Source organism: Macrobrachium nipponense, chromosome 18, assembly GCF_015104395.2.
Source record: "Macrobrachium nipponense isolate FS-2020 chromosome 18, ASM1510439v2, whole genome shotgun sequence".
NCBI lineage: Eukaryota > Metazoa > Arthropoda > Malacostraca > Decapoda > Palaemonidae > Macrobrachium > Macrobrachium nipponense.
The window spans coordinates 72660662-72681898 of NC_087211.1; the positions used below are offsets into that span (position 1 = coordinate 72660662).

Below are 21237 nucleotides of genomic sequence, written 5' to 3' on the forward strand. Positions count from 1 at the left end.
TATTAGCTGAATGGTGCTGATTTCAAGTGTTTTTATACACAGTGAGGGTGCAGTACTTCTTAGCAGAAAATATTTATCAGTGTTGTAAATGTCTCTTGGAAACAAGAAGATACAGTAAATATTTATTTGTTTTTATGCATTGGTTTAAGACTGCATCAAATATATTTTTAAATTTTAGTAAATTGAAATGATAGGGAATAAAATCCATCAGAACTTACTGATGGTTTGAGAGTAGAGTACAGTATGCTATGAACTGTCTCACTTACATGGAGAGAGAGGTTTCTATATCGTAAGTTGTAAGTATTGTATATGAGATGATTGCTGGCAAGTGTTTCTTTAATGATTATTGGAAATGCGCAAATATTAAGTTTTACAGAAATCTAAGTGTAGCTTCATCGTATGTTACCTCATAAGTAGTCAGATTTCATGATGAGTTCAAAGGTAGATATGTCTGGGATAAAAGCAGCTAAAGTAATAAGGAATTGCAAGCACACATTTTGCAAATTACTGATAGATGAAGTATGCATCTTGATTTTTAAAAAGCATTTCACTTAATATCTTGTATTGCATGAAATTTCTTGATTCTTGAAGCTTCTGTTGAGTAGAGGTTGACCACCACTGGTGTATTTGTAACTATTCTTGTTCTAGAAACCCGAGAAATTTTGGTAGGTTCATGTGAACCAATTGGAAATGGTCTAGATTCCAAGCTAGGTGGTGAAAATCTCATTTGCATTATTTCACTCAACTTGTAGAGCTTATTATGCTATACATATGTAAAACTCTTGTCCATTGTTTTAGGAAGGTTAATGAATTAATATACAAAGAAATATACCACTAGTAATCAATTTTAGCAATGCACTGGATCCAGAAATACTTTCTTATATTACTGTACCAGTAATGTATATTTTCCTCTTGAATTCAAAGAGTTTAGTCCAACTTTTCTTGGACAGGAGATTGTTGTGTGACATTAGCCATGAGTTTTTTTATTGATTCTACAGTGGTGTACAGTATTTTTTTATTTGTCAAGTATTGCATGTACTTCGTTGCGTAAGAAAAGCACTCTAGCATAAGACATGCACTCTAGCTTTTACGTAGTAAAAGTAATTTTGTTTTTAGGTCCTATCCATATAGTACAATATTTTTTCTTTACTGGTACAGAACATATAACATTAAATTTTGTTTGTGGCTGCAGTTATACAAACAGTACATCAGTAATTTTTATTGCCTTGTTCTGTGTGATTGTGTATTTGGGAATTCTTGCCAAAATGTTTATGAAGTTTTAAATTTTCCAATATCATCCATGGATGTGCTAATGTCTTCATTGCATGGAATAGCATTGGAAGAAATTTCCAATTACATAGTGCAAAGCTTGAAATGAACTATTGGTCATTGTGCAGTGAGTACAGTTGATTGGTGGGGTTTAGAGATCTGGGATCTCGGTCATGTATTTTTTTTTTTTAATCTATATTCTCTTGGCATGGTTGTCTAAGCCTTTATTATTAGATGTTAAGTAGTGATTTCTTTTAAAGAAATGTGTCATTTAAGTTTTGTAATATAAAGGAAAGTTATTGGTTTGGTGTAAATGCTGTTTATACTATAAGTTGTCTTGTTACTAATAGCCCTTTATTTACTTGCTTACCATTCACAGTATAGTATTGAAAAGACTTTTCCTTCTGTTCTCTAGCATATTTCAAAGTACAGTGGCATTCCTGTGATTTGTATATATAAGAAGCTCACTTAAAAATTATGCCAATCTAAACTTTGTTTTATTGCTGTAAAGTCACCATGTAGCTCTTCCTGATGATTATTATTATGATTTCATTAATTTTCAATAGTTCCTAAAATGATAAAATTAGGTGGTCTTAAAAGAAAGGTAAGGAGTTTTCAAGACTTCACAATATTAATTTGATAAGGCAGATTTAAGTCATTCACTTATTGTCTAATTAATTAGACCTTTTCTCAGGAGAAGGAGTGGCATGGGGTCTGCTTACAGAATCAAGTTACTCTCAGTAATGTATAATTTTTGTAACAATTTTACCATTTCAATGTACTGCAGTACACTCACACTTAATCTGTGAGAATGTGTTGATATCAGGAAAACAGTGGTTGTATTAGAAAGGTCCTAGCTTCAGTGAAGTATGATGTTGATCTTACACAAAAAGTATATATTTACCCAATATTATAAAATTGATCATCCTTGTATGTAGTTGACACAAAGAACTTTGTAGTAAAGGAATGCATAATTGTGGATATTGCTAGGCTGAGTTCAGATTTATAACTGTAGTATATTTGTGTCTATTTTGATAATATGTTGCCAATATGAGACCTTAGGATGATATAGGAAGTATGCCAAGAGGGCTTGAAATGGCTAGCAGGCTATCTGTGTATGTGTGTTTGAGGGAGAAGCAAATGTATGAGAGTAATGTGTAATAAATCCATAAATTGCAGGTGATTTTGCTCCTATCCTAAAAATGTGCAGAATGGGTTAAGTGTAATTGTGTACTGTAATAAAGTATAATTTGAGAAAGAGAACCTTATTCATCAAGTTGTTCCATTGTAGTATATAGCTGTGTAAGCAGGCTCCCCTCTGCTCCCTGGGTATTCCCCTGTGCCCAGTACCCAGCACAGGTGAGAAACGGTCACAAGTAAAGCACTCACCTCCAATGGACCTAGTTTAATTGAAAAATGTCTGCATTCTTTTTTCTATGTATGTTAAACAATAGTGTACATGACTGTAATTAAGTCAATCAAGTAAATGGCATTGGAGATGTGTGCAAAAGGAGGGCGCCAAACGGGTCAGCTTCCCGGGTACTAATGTACCGTAGCCCTTAATGACCGTTGGTATTCCTATTTTTCTGCAGCAGCCAGGTCAGTCCCTGGTACATCGGCAGCAGGCCACTGGGCACGCCATGAGCTACTTCACATAGTAGGCCGCAACGATCCCCGGTCCCGGTATTATGCCGTCATCAACTTGTTCTTCTGCCCCACCATATGAGTTGTTACTCAGTTGAATGCTCTGTCAGCGCGGTGGACTGCCACAACCCACATTGCGTTACCGTCCATATTGTGTATTTTAAAATTTTGAAAGTCAGATACTGTTCACCATGTTTTGCGTGTCACTTTCCTGACAAATTGGTGTACTGTGTTCTGCATTAAGAGATGCATCATTCTTAGAAATGTCATTTGACCTTGTGTTTCAGTTTTGCAAACTGTCAGTGTATAGCACTTGTTTTTAATGACAGGTAAAGGATCAAGTTATTCCCATAACTCGCTGTCATTGCCAATATTTTTACCATGTCAATGAAAACTTAAGCATGGATGGAGATAAGGCCTCTTTTATAAGCCCAGTTTCAATTCTTGGTAATTTTTCCCTTGATTGTCTATCCTATGTAACCTTGTAACATAAGCTGATTGATGCCTTATCATAAAACATATGGTTGTTTGGTATGTGTGGATGTTTATCTCGGTCTGAAACGTAAGAATTACAGCAATGCTTTAATTTTCTTCTTGAAGGTATATTTGCTTACCCATAATCATATAAATCAGGTACTTTACATATTGTTGATGATTCTAGTACTATTAAATTTAGTGTGCTCTGGTGTCCTCCATTATAGTGATTAAGCTCTCTGTTCATTGTTCCAAAACTTCTTAAATATGCCCTTGGTTCTTTTGCAAATACTGTAATGACATCATACAATTTCCAGAAACAGACAAACAAATATTTGTAAATTTTATTCTGTGGTTTTTTAAACTGGTTCTATATATGTATATTTTTTTTTAACACAGTGTCTGAGCTTAGAGGAAATATATATTCATTTTGAGGTCAAGTGGAAGGGATTTTGCTGGGAGCAATTATATAATGTTATGCAATATAATATGCTGTACAGTAATCAGCAATGTGTACAAAAGGTAAACTTTTATAGTTAAAAGCAATTTTAAAGTTAATGTTAATTTCAATTATGCGTCTTGTAATTTTATGTTGTTTTTAGTAAAATTTAAGGTAGATTTTTGCAAAATTGATAAGGCTGTTTTGCATAAAGCTGAATCCATGTAAAGCTCAGTAAATCTATGAAAATTACTAGTTCATTGTCCAAGTTATAACGATAAATGGAATTTTAAAGTACAGTTGACCCCTGGGACTTGCGGGGGATGAGCACCGCAATCCCCAGCAAATAGCTAAAATCTGCAAATACTTGACACCCCTCTAAAAATGCTTATAAGGGCCTATTTTGATATTTCAAACAACAAAAAACCCTCTAAAAATGCTTATAAGGGCCTATTTTGATATTTCAAACAACAAAAAACCCTCTAAAAATGCTTATAAGGGCCTATTTTGATATTTCAAACAACAAAAAACCCTCTAAAAATGCTTATAAGGGCCTATTTTGATATTTCAAACAACAAAAAACCCTCTAAAAATGCTTATACAGTGGACTCCCGCATTTGCAGGGGATGCGTACCAGACCACTCTCGATTAGCTAAAATTCACAAATACTCTTTATCTTGTAAGTTTAGACACGAAAAACTCTAAGAGTGCTTACGTATACCTAAATATTTTAATAGTTTTATCACAAAAAAAAGTGCATTTAGTCATAAAATTGATATGAAAATACGTACAGTAATTAGTGACTATTTCTCTGTGAAAAATACCGCGAACAGGGGAATTTCCTGCAAAAAAATGGGTAGATATGATTCATAGTGAAACCCGCCAATAGGTGAGGCCGTGAATCATGAGAACGTAATTACTGGGGTCCACTGTACCCCGAGTATTTTAATAGTTTTATCATGAAAAATGTATTTGCTAGGAACGAAAATATGAAAATACAGTAATTAGTTAATATTTCTCTCAGGAAAATTCTCCAAATAGGCAAATTTTTTTAAAATGTGGTTATATAGGTTCCACAGAAAAATCTGCTAATAGGTGAAGCCTTGAATCTAGAATAGTGATTAGGCGGGGGTCCACTGTACATATATATGAAAACACTAAGTATACTTCCACCTTGAATTTAAGATATACAGGCGGTCCCCGGGTTACGACAGTTCCGGCTTACGACGTTCCGAGGTTACGACGCTTTTTCTTAAATATTCAATGGAAAAATCCGTCCTGGGTTACGACGCTTGTTCCGAGGTTACGACGCTGACGCTTCCGACGCTCTGAGTTAACGACGCTTTTAAAAAACGCATAATATGATAAAAATCCTTTATAGTTTAGCACAGTATATTAATAAAAATCAGTTTCTGGTTAGATTACAACAAAAATTTTGAGGTTATGATGATTTTCAACACTTTTTATGTTGTATTTTTCGATGTTTTTTAGTGACGCCTCATATGCGGAACTAGTTTCCGAGCGAATGAATACATACTAGCTTGCGGTGCGCAAAGTTTACATATAACAGTCCAAAAGCGCAAATAATGAAAAAATCATTGCTTGTTTCCAGTAATAATAACAAAACGAAGTTTCTGGTTAGATTACAATGCAAATTCCAGTATCCAAAGAGAGACATTATCCAGTAATTTGATCAGAGAGAGAGGGAGGAGAGAGAGAGAGAGAGAGGAGATGAGAGAGAGAGAGAGAGAGAGAGAGAGAGAGAGAGAGAGAGAGAGAGAGAGAGAGAGGCGTCTTCTGACGCTCCGAGTTAAGGACAGAGAAGTGTTCGTTTCGTTAAACGGCCTCAGACTCATGCCAGTAAATGTTTTGTTGATACAAATAATATAAGCCTATTTACAGATACGTTTACTTTAATTAGTCTATATGATACGTGAATAGTAATCAACTGTTCTTGTAGCCCTCAAGATTTGGCAAAATCGAAATATCCAAAGAGAGACATTATCCAGTAGTAATTTGATCAGAGAGAGAGAGAGAGAGAGAGAGACGCCTTGGCAACAATGGTCCCGGGGATTGACGTAACTTTTATTTTCTGAACAGATAGGACAGAGAAGTGTTAGTTTCATTAAACGGCCTCTGACTCATGGCAGGAAATGTTTTGTTGATACTAATATATAAGCCTATTTAAATATACGTTTACTTTAATTAGTCTATATGATACATAAATAGTAATCAGCTGTTCTTGTAGCCCTCAAGATTTGGCAAAATCACTCCAGGTTGTACATAAAACTTCAAGAATGTTGTGTCACCAGAGGATTACAATAGTTTTTACCTTCAAGAACCAGCATTCTTTTATGAAAAATAAACTCCAGGTTGTACATAAAACTACAGGAAAACAACATGTAGTGTAACCAAAGGATTACAAGTAAGGTTTTTATAACTTTTTATTAGTTTAAGACATATTTCCAAGCGTCGTTCCGGCTTACGACGATTTTCGGCTTACGACGCGTCTCAAGAACGGAACCCCCGTCGTAACCCGGGGACTGCCTGTACTTTTTTCTAGTCTTGTATTAAGTATTATCTGTATATTTTTTTTTAGTCTTGTATTAAGTATTATCTGTATACTTTTTTTTAGTCTTGTATTAAGTATTATCTGTATACTTTTTTTTAGTCTTGTATTAAGTATTATCTGCTCTACATCTCTAGACTTGTAATTCAGTCATTATTAATGCTTTTATGAATTAAATTCAAAGCTTTTGCTGTAGGTACTTAACTTTGAAGTTTTCGAGAATGACAAATATCACTATACAGTACATATGCAGAGAACCAGTGGAAACTAAACTAAGTACTATAGGGAAGAATCTTGGAAGTTGATTGCCATTTTGAAATGTTACGGGTTTGGAGAAAAACAGGCTTTACATACATCCAAATGCTTGATTCATTTTGTTTAACTGACTTGGGTTGGTGGCAGTCTCGCTGCAGCCTGACCCCCAGGGGTGCAAATTGTGGTCACATTGAACCACGAAAGATCAGTCCAGCGTGTGGCATCGTCCCGCGCTCCCCTGGGGGGGGCACCAGGCTCCCGGGGCTGAAATCTGGCAGAAGTGCAGGCAATGCTCGGCGCACCGTGCATCATGCTGGATGTAAAGCTTTCTGGCGGGCTGCACACGCTTGGAGGAATTTTAATATTGTTCTTGAACTTCATATATAGCATTGAGATGATCCATTTACTGAATATTTTGAAATCTAAAGAATAATATATTTATGATTAAAGTTGAAGAGGCTTCTTAATATTATTAGGATACCTTCCTTTATTTATATACTGTATGATAAATGTAGACAATATATTACCGAATTCATGATTTATGTGTATTTCAGTTGTGCTCCAAAGGTATTCTAATGCATCTCCAGGCGTGTGTGATAGCGCTAGTTTCCTGATGCCACAACCTTGCGAGGGAACCAGTACAGGACGGACATGTATCGTGCTTCATCACCCAAAGGATCATTTGAGGATCCTTTTTAAAATGAAGCAGGGTTCATGACCTATCCTGGGTTGGGATATTGCACACCCTCCTTGGTTACTGGCATCACTGGTTTGTAGAAAGTTTTAAAATGGTCCTCTGTTTTTCTCTTCACAGGATCTGTATTACACTCGGAAGAATTTTAAGAGACCAGAGCTTCAAATCTCTCCCCATAGGACTTTTGAAGAAGAAGCATCCATTCTTGATCAGCTGTTTCCAGGTATGGCTTAATAAGTCAGTAAAGATGCGTTTGAGGTAGAACAATTCAATTTAGATTGATAGTGTGGCCAACATTTTGTTTATATGCCTAAAGTAAATAAAATAGTACGTATATGGGTGCTGTATTATTTTGCATTCTTATAATATTAAAGAAGAGCTCTGATTTATTTAATTTTATTTAATTATATTTTTTTTGGCAGGTGGCCGTGCCTACTGCATGGGTAGTATGAATCGTGCAGACTGCTGGTACCTGTATACAGTTTCACCTGGACGACCACGTTATCAGCCCAATGCTGCTCGTCATAATCTTCCCCATAACAAGTATGATTATGTTCCCCATAACAAGTATGATTACGTATATGTTTATTTATTGGATCTTCCTCATAACAAGTATGATTACGTATATGTTTATTTATTGGAAGTTATTTAACCCTTAAGAGCCCGACTAAAAAAAAAACATGCAGCACCCCAGACAGGGCAAACTTTGAGTTCAGCCAATTTAAAAAAAAATAATCAATGGAAATAGGAAGATATGCAAATGCACAAAGTGTAAGAAAAAAAATTCCTAAAAGTTCTCTCTACCATCCACGAGAAGTTGAAAATTACTTTTTACAACCCCATGTGGGGCCTCTTTTACAAGATGGTCGTAGATTTTACCAAGTTATACATGTTTTTTCGAATAATTAGTTTCTGTAAAATTGTAATTCCAGTTCACACAATATCATAACAGATAAGAACTAAAACCAGTAACACATTCTGAGTATGTATGTTTGTTATAAAATATTTACATAAATTTACTGAGATCGAAGATGCAGTAACTTTTTTTGGATTATACATGTTTTTTTCTAATACTTCTTTGCAAGATTACAATTATAACTGACATATACTGTCATAAAAGATAAGAACGAAAACCAACAGCAGCACCCGGTTATGTATGAGTAAATATATAAGATGTCATGTGAAAGAGAGATAGGCAATACATGCCCCCTTTAAGTCTAGCACACAACTAAATCATGAGCCACCTAGAATTGGCGAGCTGAGCCAGTCTAAAAGTTATCATTAATAAATTTATGGGCTATTGAAGTAATGGAACCTCTTTCCTGCCCTATTTCTCCAAATCGATGGCGTGTAGTATTGATACTTACCAGGAGGTATCTGTGCACCTCTCAGAACCTGTTATTGTTACTCATATGAGAGTATCCTTGGGTCGACAGTATTTTTTAGAAATTTTTTTTTTAACTTGTCCAGTAATTAGTTGTCAGATGTGTCTGAAATGGATTACCTAATAGTTTTAATTTTTTCCATTATTTTAGGGGAAATACATGTGTATGGATTTTGCATTTTCATTATTGACAATACAGTAGTACCTTGAGATACGAAATTAATCCGTTCCGAGGCGCCCTTCGTATCATGAGGTTTTCGTATCTTGGACCACATTTTACATGTAAAATGGCTAATCCGTTCCAAGCCCTCCAAAAACACCCCAGTAAATTTCATAATAAAGCTAAATTGACCTATAAACAATGAAATACTACAACAATTTGGACCATTCATTACCTAAATTAATAAAAAAATGCAAAATATAACCTGTAAATAAAGTGTATATTAGTGTACATGGTAACAAGAAATATACTGTACGTAAAATGTGGAAGCTTACCTTTCGAGTGAGGCTACATACATACGTAACTATCCAAGGAAGATTGCTTCGGCCTACTTTTCACAATGTTCCTGTGTGAGCCTTTTCGGGGGGTGTCTTCTACAAATGATTGCACTTTATGAAAAGCGGCTTTAATTTCTGCCGTTTTTTTTTTCTTTTGTACATATGTACACTTTAAAATATATATACGTACGTACTACATATGTAACTATCCAAGGAAGATTGCTTCTGCCTACTTTTTCACATTTCCTGGTGAGCCTTTTCGGGGGGTGTCTTTCTACAATGATTGCACTTTTAGGTAAAGCGCTTTAATTTCTGCCGTTTTTTGCTCTTTTTGATTTTTTTTTTTTTTCTTTACGTAGGTTTTTTTTTTTTTTTTTATACAGAATTTCAACTTTCTGTTTTTTATCACCTGGTTCTTTTTTTGCACCTCATGACTCTGTTGGCCCTGGTGTCCATCAAAACCCTGTTCAACCAAATGCTCTCTCTGCAACTGATTTGGGTACTGAATGTTCGGCTGCTGACCTTCAACATAAACTGAAGTGCCTTGATTATACGTATACATACTGGTATGCATGTTGTAAATGATTGGTCTACACCCTCTGTTCAGCAGGGAGTGGAGATTCTACCAACCTTGCAAAGTTTCCAGTTATCCCATGAGAGAGACCTTGATCACTTATCCCATGTGAGAGATCTTGGTCACTTTTTTTTTTTTAAATATTACGTACACATTGATGATCCCGAAAACGAATACCGCGTGCGTACTATAACAATGCTGGTACCGAGTGGCCGAGCCACGCCACCACGTGTACATAGTAGATGCATGATGGGAGGGACGCTGGTCAATAGGAGAGAAGGATTTCATGGCCGCGACTAGCATCAGGAACCAATGGGAGAGCAGGAGGATGGTGGCGAGTCTACTAGTACTAAGATGACGGCGCGCGGCGCGATTTTCAAAATTGTTATCCGGGCGAATCTCGGACTTTCAGAAACCTTTCGTACCTTGAAAACTTTTCGTATGTAGAGCCGTTAAATTTTTCGTATTGGCTTTCGTATCTCTAGTTTTTCGTAAGTTGAGCCTTTCGTATGTCGAGGTACCACTGTATTTTGTAAAAAGATTACAGTACGTATATTATTAACACATGAACATCACTATAGCACATAGATGGGACCCAACTTAGAATAGTTAGTGCAGTTCCTTGTGTTATAATTTCAATTAAGATTTGGCTTCATTTCAAAGAGCTCCTGGTAAATCTAAGGGCAACTTACTATAGTTAGTGAACTTGACAACCTAATTGTGAATCACCAAGGACAATAGGTGCTTTCCATGACAATGGATCAGTGGATTTTTTTTAGATTACAGGAAAATTTTTACTTTGTAATTGTCATTAAATTACAACCTGAATTTTTTATTGTGTTACCTTATAAATAGGGAACATAGTCATTCATAAAGAAATGTTTTATGTTAGTGAAACAGGAGTTCCTTCTAACTATTTTGTTATTAGTTATCTATGCTCAAGTATGTTATAGATTAAAAACTTTTGAATTGCCACTAGAAAATCTTTGCTCAGATATGGTCACTGTTCTTACATTTTTTGTAAAAATTTATGTGAACTCCCATGGGCAGACAGCATATTTTGTAAGTTTTTGTTCATGGGAGCTTCTGTTATATAATTTTATGAATAATGTATTGTTTGATGTTTATTCTCTCTTTTTTACTAACAGGGTTGGAAAGGCTCGCCGTGAGCCAGATCAAACACTAGAAGTTTTGATGATGGATCTTGATCAGGAGAAAATGAAGTGTTTTTATAAATCTGTCTGTCCTACTGCTGCTGAAGCTACAGTGGTAATGAAATTATCCTTTCTCTGCTTTTGTTATTGCTTTAGTTTTGTAAAAAAAAAAAAATTTTTTTTTTTGGTAATATGCAATACAGTGGTCCCCCATAGTTAGAACCCACGAATAGTTTGAACCCCTATAATAATGCTTAAAACCTCCTATTTTGTTATTGAAAACTCAAGACAAATCTACTAAAAATTTTCATATCTGGTTATTTTAATAGTTTTATCACAAAAAGTGCATTTTATGATGAAATTGATAAAAAAAAAGAATTTATGGACATTTCTCTTATAAAAATACCGCAAATAGGCCAATTTTCTGCGAATAATGGGGGGAATTGTTCCAGAGAGAAATCCGTGACTGCACGAGTCCACGAATACGGGGTCCACTGTACAGTAGTACTTTTTTGTCTATTAGTTTGTACAGTACGTACTACTCAAGTTCACCGTACTGTATACATTATTCTGTGAAATAACGAGCTGATTTTCATGTGGATTAATGTGTGTTATTTATTTGAACATTTGCTTTTCACAGAAATCTGGAATAGACCGCCTGATTCCTGGTATGGTCATTGATGATTACCAGTTTGATCCCTGTGGATACTCAATGAATGGACTGATGCGAAGTGTACCGGTAAGTGAAACTTAGTTATTTGGTTTTATAGCATATTTATTTAATTGCTGTATTTAGCGAATGTTGAATGTCTGTTTATCATTTTCTCTTCTTTTGATAGGCTGTGGTAGTTGTAATCTTTGTTTTCATGTTTATCCAATATTCTCACTGCTTGCATAAATATTACAAGTGAAATGGTGAAAGTTTAGGGCTTTGCAGGTAAACAGTAAATCTGCTCAAGCATAGAGAAATTGTTAACCCTATGTAATTGTAGTGTTGGATTCATATTTCGAACATTGTGGTATGCTGTCACATGTAGCAGTGAGATAGAAGTCTTATGACTTCACTGCTATCAAATTGTTAACAAGAATGACTTGGTAGACCTGTCTGGGAAGGTTTGGCATTGGCTGAGTTCCACTTTGAGTGATCTGCACGAGGACATAGATCTATTGGTTGGGTGATGGTACTGGTGCTGTAACTCAGAAACACCTATGGTGGAACCAGACATTTCTGGAGTTCTTCACTGCTTACTCAGTCTTGTCGTCATACAGTAGAAGAGTTTACATATGAACTTGAACAAGTAAATCAGTATTGAAAGACTATAATTGTTATGGAAGAGTATAAATTCATTATAGATTGTTGAATTTATTTCTTGGTATTTTTTTAATGATAATTTTTTTGGAATGCAGTTTCTTGAGCTATTGCATACTTGGTATAGAATCTTTTTCTTTTGCAACTGGAATAGATTTTTATTGTTCAGCCTACATATTTTCTTTCAGACTAAACCAAGAATGCATTTCAGAGACCATTTCTGTTTGTTATTGAATATACTGTAAATGCATAGTGAGAGCTAATACAGAGATAAGTTGTATGTAGAATTACAAAAAAAAAAAAGCAAAAGTACTTGGCCATCTTTTTCTAATTGTGCTATGTATAAGAGTATGGAGTTGAAAACTGGAAGAGGGTTGAACTAAATAATAGAGTATTTGGAGTGAGAAAACCATGTTAGTATACAATGAAAAGGATATACAATTGGACACTGCTTTCACATTTTTTTTTATGACAGTTGAAATTTTCCTACCTCATTTCTCTGTAGGAAGTAGTCTAGTATAGATGAATGAAGAGTTAATCATTTTAATGCTAGAAGTTGTATAAAGTTTGTTTTTGTAGGTTTCATATATAGTGCAATAGACTGCAGTTAGATAATCAGTAATTGCTGTAGTATAGTAATTAGAAATTTGCCATAATTAATAGGTATATTGTCTTTTTTCTCTTACTGTTTTGTGCTAACTTTTGTTTTTGTTTATTGTACTAGGGATACAGAAAAGGCTATGTGAGTACAGTATTTATGAGCTGTTTTTTGCTTGCATTAATAATGATTGGCAACTGGACAGTATAATTATGGGTAACCCAATCATAATTAGAAAGGAAAGATATTAAAGTACAGTTGGCTCCTAACTTAAATGAGGCATTGATTTTCCAATCCTGCATCCATCTAAGAATTCATGTAGATTCAAATCACTTATATTGATATAATGCCATAAATTGATATAATGCCATAAAAGGTATTGGATAATTATTGTATGAGGATAAATCACCTTCACACACATCCTATTTTAATTATTATGAGATAAATATAAGTTAATGCTCTCTCTCTCTCTCTCTCTCTCTCTCTCTCTCTCTCTCTCTCTCTCTCTCTCTCTCTCTCTCTCTCTCTCTCTCTCATACATAAACCTGGAATTTAGTTTTATCTAATTAAGTCTGGTATTTGCTCTTATATGATAGATATTGTGTCTACTTTAATCTTGGATAAGGATAGCCATAGTTCTAGTTTCCAGGTGTGGTTGTATAACAGAATATTATAAGTTGGCAACACATAATCCTTATGCTTTTATGCATCAAGAGTTTATGAAGCAACTTTTTTTTCTTCAAATATTACAGTACATGTAATTTAGTCGCATGTAAGTTGAGGGCCAACCGTATATATGTAAGGAAAATATTGATATGCATTCATCCAGGTACTATATTGAGGAAGTGTCTTTTGTTTTTACATACAACAGTTGAGGAAAAATCCAGCATCACAGTGTAACTAGAATGGATGGTATTCTTTATTAGCCAAACGAAGTGGAAGTACGTATATGCAATATAGTAGATCGATCAAATTTTCAATATAATTTTAGTTTGTAGTGTTGTTACAGTACTGTAATTTTGTGGAGAATACTGTTTTATATTTCTAATTTTGTTTCCAGATGACTGTACAGTAATATTAGGTTTGAAATTTTGTAGAAATGGTGAATAGTTAGTACTTTGCAAAATGAAATAATATATAATAAATCAAAGTTTAATCATAAAGTTAAGTGAAAGCAATTTTTGTTACCCTGATATGTACTAGTGATTTCCAAGGGATCATTTGATAGTTTCAGATCAATGAAAGCTAGTATAAAGTCTATGTTGCAGGCGTGCAGTTTCTTCACACCATAAAGCAAATAGTAGGATGGCATCCCTGCATTGTAAACACTGACCTTTGTTGATCTTATGAGTATTTTGTTTAACTGAACTCTACAAGAATTGTACAATTCCTGCTGCTTTGCCTTCAAGGCAGATGAGTTGCGTTTGAATGTTGTGATTTTTGTCATCTGCTGCAAGTAATAAATGAAGGTTAATTTCCCAAAGGTCTGGACAAGTTTTAATCCTCAATAGTACTGAATTTTTTAAAGATGATTTGACATCTAGTATAGCTGTCCTTGTACAGTAACACTAGAGAAACAAATACTACAGCATAGCCATGGGGATGTTAATATTACTTATCTTTTCATGACATTGCATACTCGGTGCTGGTAGCATGACTTGCGTGTTTTTTTTAACTCTAAAACAATTGCGGGTATTCATTGATAAGTGCTGTAAAACAATTGCGGGTATTCATTGATAAGTGCTGCTATTACAGCTTATTTATAGTTGTATGTTCAGGTCAGATCTTCCATATAGTATTGCATTTTGGCTTGTAAGATATCATAGATCCTCTGCAATTGACTGTATAATTTTGCCAATTATATAAATACAGTTGATACATATATTGAATATTTTTATGCATAAATTTTGGATTTTTAAGTTGCTTGTGAAATGTAGTTATGTGTTGTATTTGATACTTGGCTACCATCATTATATTTTTGTTGTGCCAATGTCTTTGCTTCTGTGGTGGCTCATTAAATTTATTAAAGTATATATAAAAATTGCTTATAGTAAATGTTTTTGAAAATGAATGAGGTGGACAGGCATGTTTTATGTATGTAGTGGCAAAAGAGTTGTAATAAAAAATGTAACTTGGTTATTTGCTGGTACACTAAGGTTATTTTGAGTGGTATAGCTTGATATACTTAAATGGGGACAGAAATTGGCAACAAGAACTTATTTCTGTATATACATGGTATTTAAGCCTTTTTTTAAAGATCGCTAGTTCTTTGATTTTAGAATCCAGAATTCTGTTAAAAGTAATCACATCTTACAGAGACAAACATATATAATGTGATGTGTGTGTGCGTGTGTGTGTTGTATTTGCTACAATCTGAAATCATGTTAAATGTTCAGTATGCATATGAAGTTTAAAAATAAAAGCAGTATTTGTATTCTTGGCAGGGTGGGTATATGACCATTCACATCACACCAGAACCTGAATTCTCCTATGTTTCATTCGAGACCAACGTGCCCCAGAAATCTTACAAGGACCTTATTTCCCGTGTCATTGCTACATTTGGTCCTAAGCAGTTTGTCTTGACTTTCTTCAGCAGTGTGGTAAGTCTTGTTGGAATAAAGCCATTGTTTCTTTTACTCCAGCTTATAATCATGTTAGATATTTGAAATTTTTTGCCCACCTATCCTTGTAAATAATTTCTGCTGATTACAAAGCATACTGTTCACTTGAAATGTTAAATTTTGAAGGGTTAAACAATGCAGAAGCATTGTGGTTACCTATGAACATTTATATTATATGTTAACCAATTTCCTTCTAATGAGTGATCACAAACATTTGAGTGTTACAAGCTGATGTACCCGTGCAAACAACAACAAACTTTCAGTAAAATATGCACAGGGCTATAGGTTTGTTCATGTACAGCTGACATTATTAATCCATTTTTAAAATTACAGCTTATGCTGATATAATCTTCCACATTAAAGATTAATTATTTCTTTGCTGTATTTCAGGAGAAAGGGCTCAACTTTGGCATTGAAGATGGTAATTGCAGTGTCCCTCAATACTCTGATTTTGATGTTGAGGACATCCAGATCTGCCGTCTTCAGGGATATGACCTGACTTATGCTCTTTACAACCGATTCCCAAGTTAGGGAATCGTCCTACAAGGTGGGCAGATTGAGACCCTCTCGACGTTCAACAGGATTTCAAACAGAGGCTGCAGAGCTGCTCACCTCTTTCGGAAATTTAAGTCTAATATAAATGAATTAAGCTTAAATTCAACTGGCCAGAATGTGGAAATCAGACAAGACTTACGCCAATATGTTAAGTCGTCAAGGGGATGCCAACTGCTCCAATTCATGTTTCACATTTTCTTTCTTAGGGTAGTTTTTCCTCTTGTCATTAGAATAGGAGTAACACAGGAACTAGTGGGATATCCTGACCAACATCTTGTCATCAGCTTTTCCATGTTCAGGTGTTTAATCTGTGTTGTTGTTTCCTGGAAATTTCCTTTTGCCAGGTGTCAATATTTTCTTGTTTGTTTAGATTGTGACTATCGTCATACCTGTGCATTCTCAGAGCCAAGGGCATCCTGCCATCCGAGTCTAGTGTTTCTCTGGTGGCGGGATGCGTATTCCTGAGATGGCCCTACGGGAAACATGATGTGATTGGAAAAATCAAAGCATATGGTGAGCTGGCCACTTGTTAGCAAGCCGGGTATTTGATCCCTTCAGGAGTACATGGGCAGTAACCGATGTCAGTGCTATGGATGCATGACACAGTGAAGTAGATCCATGTAAATGCACAAGTGCCATTGCATCTGCAGGTTAAAGCAAAAGCTGAAAATGAAATCTTTGCCTTGGTGGAGAAGCAGAGGTAGTAAGTATGGCACGACTTTAGGAAAGTCAACAAAGAATCAAATAGATTTAGTATGAGGTCTGCAAAAGTTGTTAAGATCTCATTAATACTCCTTTTAAATATGATGTGTAGTTATGTGATAACAACATTATGAATTAAAGACCATAATCCTCTCATGTTACACATTCCTTTATTGAAATAATAGGAAAGTAATAAGGATATTTGTCTAAAATTAAAATCTTGCCAGAATGTTGACCAATCTCGAATTAAACTGAACCTTGGTTGCAAAAAAACTGGTATTTCCTTGATATTAGATAAAAACCTGGAAAGCTGGAATAAAAGCATCATTGAAAGGATGTATTTATCTGTTACAGAGAGGTAAATGAATCCTTTTGATATTGATTTGTTTTTACTTCCTAGTTGAATATTTATTATTTAGCAAGTTACAATTCTTATTTGCAGTTGGTAAACATTTCAACAAGATTTCAATTTTATAACAGTAAAAAATCTTTATTGCTCTTCTGTTAGTGCAACAAGGAAATATATACATTTGATATTCACAGTTTTGTCCAAACAAGAGTACCATACAAAAAGTGAAAAGAAGAAAGTTACAGCAAATTTTTTTGTTTTATCTTTGTCAGGATTTTCCTCCGAGTGTCCCCTTGGGTACGATTTTCTTTGTTCCCAGTCACTTTTGGTGTCAAGGAATATGAGGAACTCTGCCAATTGTTTTTCCTATGTATTGTGTTCTTTAATATTAATGAATAATTTTTCGAATTGTATTTTTGATTTAATAATGATGACATGTATTAAAAACTTCTTATGGCCACTTAGCAAAATATGGTTATCTTTTTTTTAATACTAATAATTTGTTCTTTAAACTTTTTTTTTTAATACTTAATTTATTCTTTAAACTAACCTTCCATTATTTTATTCATATTTGTATAAATCTATATTTATCATAAAGCATGTTAATCTTTTGCCTGACAGCCGAGGTATTTAATCATACTCCTCTCCTAATACATAAAGAATTCTAAAATACATAGAGAGAGGAAATGATTATTGGCTTTTTTTATTATATAGTACTGAAGAATTATTTATGTATAAGTGCAAGAAAAATCATTTACTAATTTGCAATTATTTTAAGAGAAAAAATCATAAGAAATCTTGTCTTGCATGAACCATGCCTTCAAAACCAGAACAGAATTTATTGTAATGTAATGCACCTCTTAATAGAGAAATTAGTTTTGGGTGGTAAGGTTGTAATGCAAACATATGATATGTATTTGGTGTAAATGCCATAGAAAATAGAGTATGCTGGGAATCTTACACACGAATAATTTCAGCTGATATCTTGGTATAACAGCAGTAAAGTCATTAAATTTTTAATTTATTTTTGCATATTAACAGTTGTACAGGTGTTGCTGTAATGAATTCTGAAGTGCATTTTTAAATAAGTTCCTCCACTGTCTTCTGTGTTGATTGTTTTGATAATGTTCATTGTTATTTTGTGTTCATGAATATAGCTCTTGTTAATTTAAGAATTAGTACATTATATATATATATATTATATATATATATATATATATATATATATTATAATATTATATATATATATATATATATATTATATATATACACATATATATATTACAATAATGGATGTTTATTAGTATGTACTTCAATAAAGCAGTCATTGCAGTACAGTATTTATAATTCAGACTTTCATTTGCAATAATGTTCTGATAACTACAGTCAAAAGAGACATCTGAAGATTGAATCATCTAGTACCCAACATTTGGTTACTTTGAATTTTTGTAATGTCTCTTCAGTAATGTGGCTATGTTAAGGAATACAATTTGCTGATTATTTTAATACTGTATTGCAAACTCGTATTGATTGTGGTGAATTGAATTACACGGTTATATAAGTATCAGTGCCAGAAGTATATTTCCAAAATTTATTAAATAACTGGATTGTCTTGAGCAAGCCTCTCAATTTGCTGCACAATGATTTTAAGTTTGGAATGTGGTGTTTATTAAGGTTATATGAGTGCTGTATAAAACTTGAAATTTGATGAATGCTGTAAAATACTGTTGCACTGAAATTTGATGTATAATCTCAGTAATTTGAGGTTTGCAACTGTGAAAAGAGCAAGTAGTTGTGTATGTAATAAATGATATAATATGGCTACATTTATTTTAAAGAATAAATATTTGCAATTAAGAGTATAAAGTTAGGGATAGATTGGAGATATGGATCTAATCTGTAACTTTGGTAATCTCTGAAATGATTTTGAATTCACGAGATATGGATCTAATCTGTAACTTTGGTAATCTCTGAAAGGATTTTTAATTCACAAATAATATCTAAAGTAATTCACCATAAAATACATAAGTCATGTTCATTACTGTAATGTGATATTGTAGAAAAACTTTTGCACATTCTTTTGAATTATAGTAATTTGCTTATATTTTGATTGAATGTTTGGCAGTTTAATATGGAGTTTGAGCAACAGTATTATAAATTTATAATGTATATCAATGACAATTGAGTTTTGATAGATGAGATTTGAGGTAAAATTATCTTTCAGTTAGCATGTTCAGATAATATCCGATCTGTAGTTATTTGTAAGTATGTACTGTACTAATTAACAGTAATTATCATCAGTAATTTGTACTTCAGAGGAAAATTGTCTTTAAATCTGCAGTTCAATAAAGTCGTTATAACAAGTTTATAATTTTATTTTTCATGTGGTGTATATGTGTAATCCTTTAGTAAGCAGATTAAACTGATAGCGGAATCATCCTTACTGTCCTATTGTTGTGGAAAGTGAAACTGCCATGGCAAGGTGAATTTTAATCATATGGCAAAGACCAATTTTAAGCATTCAGATAAAGATTGGACTCCTTTTAGATGGTTAGTGTGCTGAAGTCAGTACGAAACTGTATTAGTGGCATCCCTTCAGAAATTACATACATCCACTTCTTAGCCTCTTATTTAACGTCTATTCACACGTCCTTCTTCTGACATGCTGTTCAGTTTTTCTGCCATATATGTACTTTACATATACCTTCCTACTTCTACTTTGCTGCCCTATCTCTAACCATTTTTTCTCAGGTGATGGGTTTTTGCCCAGCTTCACCTTTAGGACTTTGTAGGTACTCATCCCGTTTATTACGTCAATCTGTAGGGTATCTTGTCGTCCTGCTACCTCCATCCTTAAGGTAAGTCCTGACAGTGCATTTTTCTATGTGCTAAGCGCATGCCTTTTGGATTAAAATCGAATGTGATAGTTGAAAGACGAATGAGGAACAGGAAAGTAATGCCAAACATTGCACATTTTAGTTGCAGTGATGTCTGTGGAACCACTTGGTGCCGCTTAATTAAGGTTTTTAAGCAAAGACGAAACAGCAAAAAAGATGGATGAAGGAATATTTTAAACAGAACGAAAGTACCATTTTGCCTGTTTGACAAAGTGATATTTTTTTCAAGAATTTCACGAGAATGTCACTAGAAGACTTTCCCACAATATGCTCTACAAAAAAATCAAGACCAAAAAAAAAAAAAAATGAAACTGTTATGAGAAAAGCTATTCCTGCTGAAATCAGATTAGCTAACACTACTACTTGATAACAGGAGACTCGTGCACCAGCCAAATTCTTGTTAATGGTATAAAAAAAAAATGTCTGCTTTTTGCCAATAGTAATCATCCACTAATCAGTCTATTCTACTTTATAATTATGCATATTAAAGATATACTTGTCCAGAATTCACTAAGTTTGATTTGATTTCACCAATGTTGTCCTTGCTTTGAAGAAGGACGTTAGTATTAAAAAAAAAGTAAAATGATTAAGGTTAGTGTTTCATCTTCTCCATAAGGTTTTACATACTTTGCCTCTGTTGGCTTGCAAATTGCAACAGATGTGAAGAGTTTGGTGCAAGCGGCAGTAGGCCATAGTGAACCCGCAATTCGTGGATTTTCTTTGCAAGAATCCAAACAACATTACGTCATTGCGATTCTCAAGAAAGATCTTAATTAAAGTTGACATGCGCATACTCAAAATGCATCGAATGCGAAAGCCTGAATTTTCTTTACCTATTTTTAATTGCAGATCCTGTTCAATAACTTTTTACAGATTCTAGATGGTATAATAAATCTTTTATTTCACTTATTTAAGACCATATAGATACGGAATTCCCTTTTTTTTAGTCCCCCCGCGGTGGATCTTTCCATTTTTATTTATGTCTAATTTTAAAAAAAATTATCAAAATAACTCGAAATTTTTTAAGTAAACCAGATGCATATAGGAGTTGAGACATGGTTTTCAAATGTTTTAATGTTGCTTTGAACATTCGTGTGATCCTTTTTGTCTGCAAGTGGGTATTTTTAGATAGACCCGTGCCTGTATCCTACAATCTGTGGGACCACAGTCGAAAGTTTTTTTTTCTTTTTTTAGGTTGGGGATAACACAAAACGAATGAAATACAAGAATGGATTTAACCTATGGTAACCTT

The 21237-nt window shown here is 33.9% G+C and overlaps 1 protein-coding gene across 4 annotated transcripts in view; it reads left to right on the forward strand.

Moving 5' to 3' along the window:
• Positions 1-18294, forward strand: part of LOC135197153 (S-adenosylmethionine decarboxylase proenzyme-like) — a 52480-nt gene extending 34186 nt beyond the window's left edge. The window contains exons 4-10 of one of the 4 annotated variants that reach the window (XM_064224127.1): positions 7465-7567; positions 7767-7911; positions 10949-11069; positions 11595-11693; positions 12988-13005; positions 15306-15461; positions 15873-18294. In XM_064224127.1, the coding sequence (XP_064080197.1) occupies positions 7465-7567; positions 7767-7911; positions 10949-11069; positions 11595-11693; positions 12988-13005; positions 15306-15461; positions 15873-16013 (783 nt within the window). In that variant the 3' untranslated portion in view covers positions 16014-18294. The remainder of the gene's footprint in view (positions 1-7464; positions 7568-7766; positions 7912-10948; positions 11070-11594; positions 11694-12987; positions 13006-15305; positions 15462-15872) is intronic. The other 3 variants (XM_064224129.1, XM_064224128.1, XM_064224130.1) reach the window with 3 other exon arrangements.
• Positions 18295-21237: the final 2943 nt, after the last annotated feature.